Raw genomic sequence first — 1,711 nt, forward strand, 5'->3', positions numbered from 1 at the left:
CCAGATAGACTGGACAAAAGAAAGTCCCTCCAACACATAATGATCAAAATGCAAAACATAGAGACTGAAGAAAGAATATTAAGAGCTGCAAAGGTTAATGGTCAAGTACAATATAAAGGCAGACCTATCAGAATAACACTAGAATTCTTCATGGAATCTATGAAGGCAAGAAGGCCCTGGAGAGATGTGCTGGAGACACTAAGAGACCAGGGACTCTACTATACTAATCAAAGCTTTCAAACAGACTACTATACCCAGCAAAGCTTTAAACTACCATCAGTGGAGAAAACAAGGTATTCCATGACAAAACCAGATTTAAACAATACTTATCCACACAAATCCAGTCATACAGAAAGTACTAGAGGGAGAACTCCAACCCAAGGAAGCTAACTGTAAACACAGGCAACAGATAACCTGACATCTGCAAACCCCCAAAAAGGGAAACACACAAATACTACTACTGAAACATAGCAGGAACTAGCATTCACTAGTCATTTACATCTCTTACTATCAATAGAACTAATTCACCTATAAAATGGAACAAGCTTAGAGAATGGATACAAAAGCAGGATCCATCCTTTTGCTTTATAAAAGAAACAAACCTAAACCTCAAAGACAAACATTGCCTAAGAGTAAAATGTTGGGAAAAGGTTTTCAAATCAAATAGACCTAAGCAACACACAAGTATCCTAAGGTGAACAAAATAGGCTGCAAAGTAAAGTCAATCAGAAAGGAATCCTGAACATCTATGCTCCAAATATAAGAGCACCCACATATGTAAAAGAAACATTACTGGCAGTTGCGGCTTTGCAATCCCTCTCGCCACCCAACATGCCATTCATTGAGTTGGTAACGAACTTGCCAGCTAGCTGCATACCTGCAGGGCTAGAGAAGTGACTGTGTTAGGCCACTGCCGCCATCCTGGACAAACCTGAAGACCACGTGATTGTGACGTTATGGCCTGGCATGACCTTATTGATGAACGGATCCACAGAGCCCTGCGTCCAGCTTCTGGTCTCTTCCATTGGCGTTGTGGGTATGGCAGAGAAGAACCACAGCCACAGCTCCGGCTTCTTCGAGTTCCTCACCAAGGAGCTGGCACTGGACCAGGATCGGATATGTATCCGCTTCATCCCCTTGGAGGCCTGGCAGATTGAAAAGAAAGGAACTGTCATGACATTTCTATGATTGAAACAAAGAATCCAGGGTGTCTGCTGAGCCTGTCCAGAGCCCTCTAGAGAGGCTTCCTGGCAAACTTGTGGCCGGTAGACACCACTGCCAAATACCTCCTTTGTATATGTGTCTGTGGCTTCACTGTACACTTTGGTTTTTCTTCTCCAGGCTCATGAATAAATATGAGGTCAAATAAACAAAGAGAGTATAACCCACCCCCCCAAAAAAGAAACATTACTAAAGCTTAAAACTCACATCAAATCCCACACATTACTAGTCGGAGACATCACCACCCTACTCTCCCCAATGGACGGGTCAATTAGACAGAAACTTAACAGAGAAATGAGACAACTGACACGTAGTGATAGAGCGGCGGGCTGCGTTCCTGGCACCCGGCCACCCACACGGCTAGCTTTATATGCCACTCTGTTATGGGGAGCGGCCGGTGGGCCACTTCCCACCACCCGGCTAGCTTTACCTTTACCAGAAATAATTACACGGAAACTGTATTCTTTTAATCACTGCCTGGCCCATTAGT

General features: G+C 44.0%; 1 protein-coding gene across 1 annotated transcript; it reads left to right on the top strand.

Moving 5' to 3' along the window:
• The first annotated feature begins 831 nt into the window (after positions 1–831).
• On the top strand, positions 832–1,188 carry LOC130866957 (D-dopachrome decarboxylase-like). The gene is given in 1 exon segment (XM_057758621.1): positions 832–1,188. A coding segment is annotated over 1 exon segment (357 nt).
• Positions 1,189–1,711: the final 523 nt, after the last annotated feature.

This window comes from Chionomys nivalis, chromosome 26 (genome assembly GCF_950005125.1).
Source record: "Chionomys nivalis chromosome 26, mChiNiv1.1, whole genome shotgun sequence".
Taxonomy (NCBI): Eukaryota; Metazoa; Chordata; class Mammalia; order Rodentia; family Cricetidae; genus Chionomys; species Chionomys nivalis.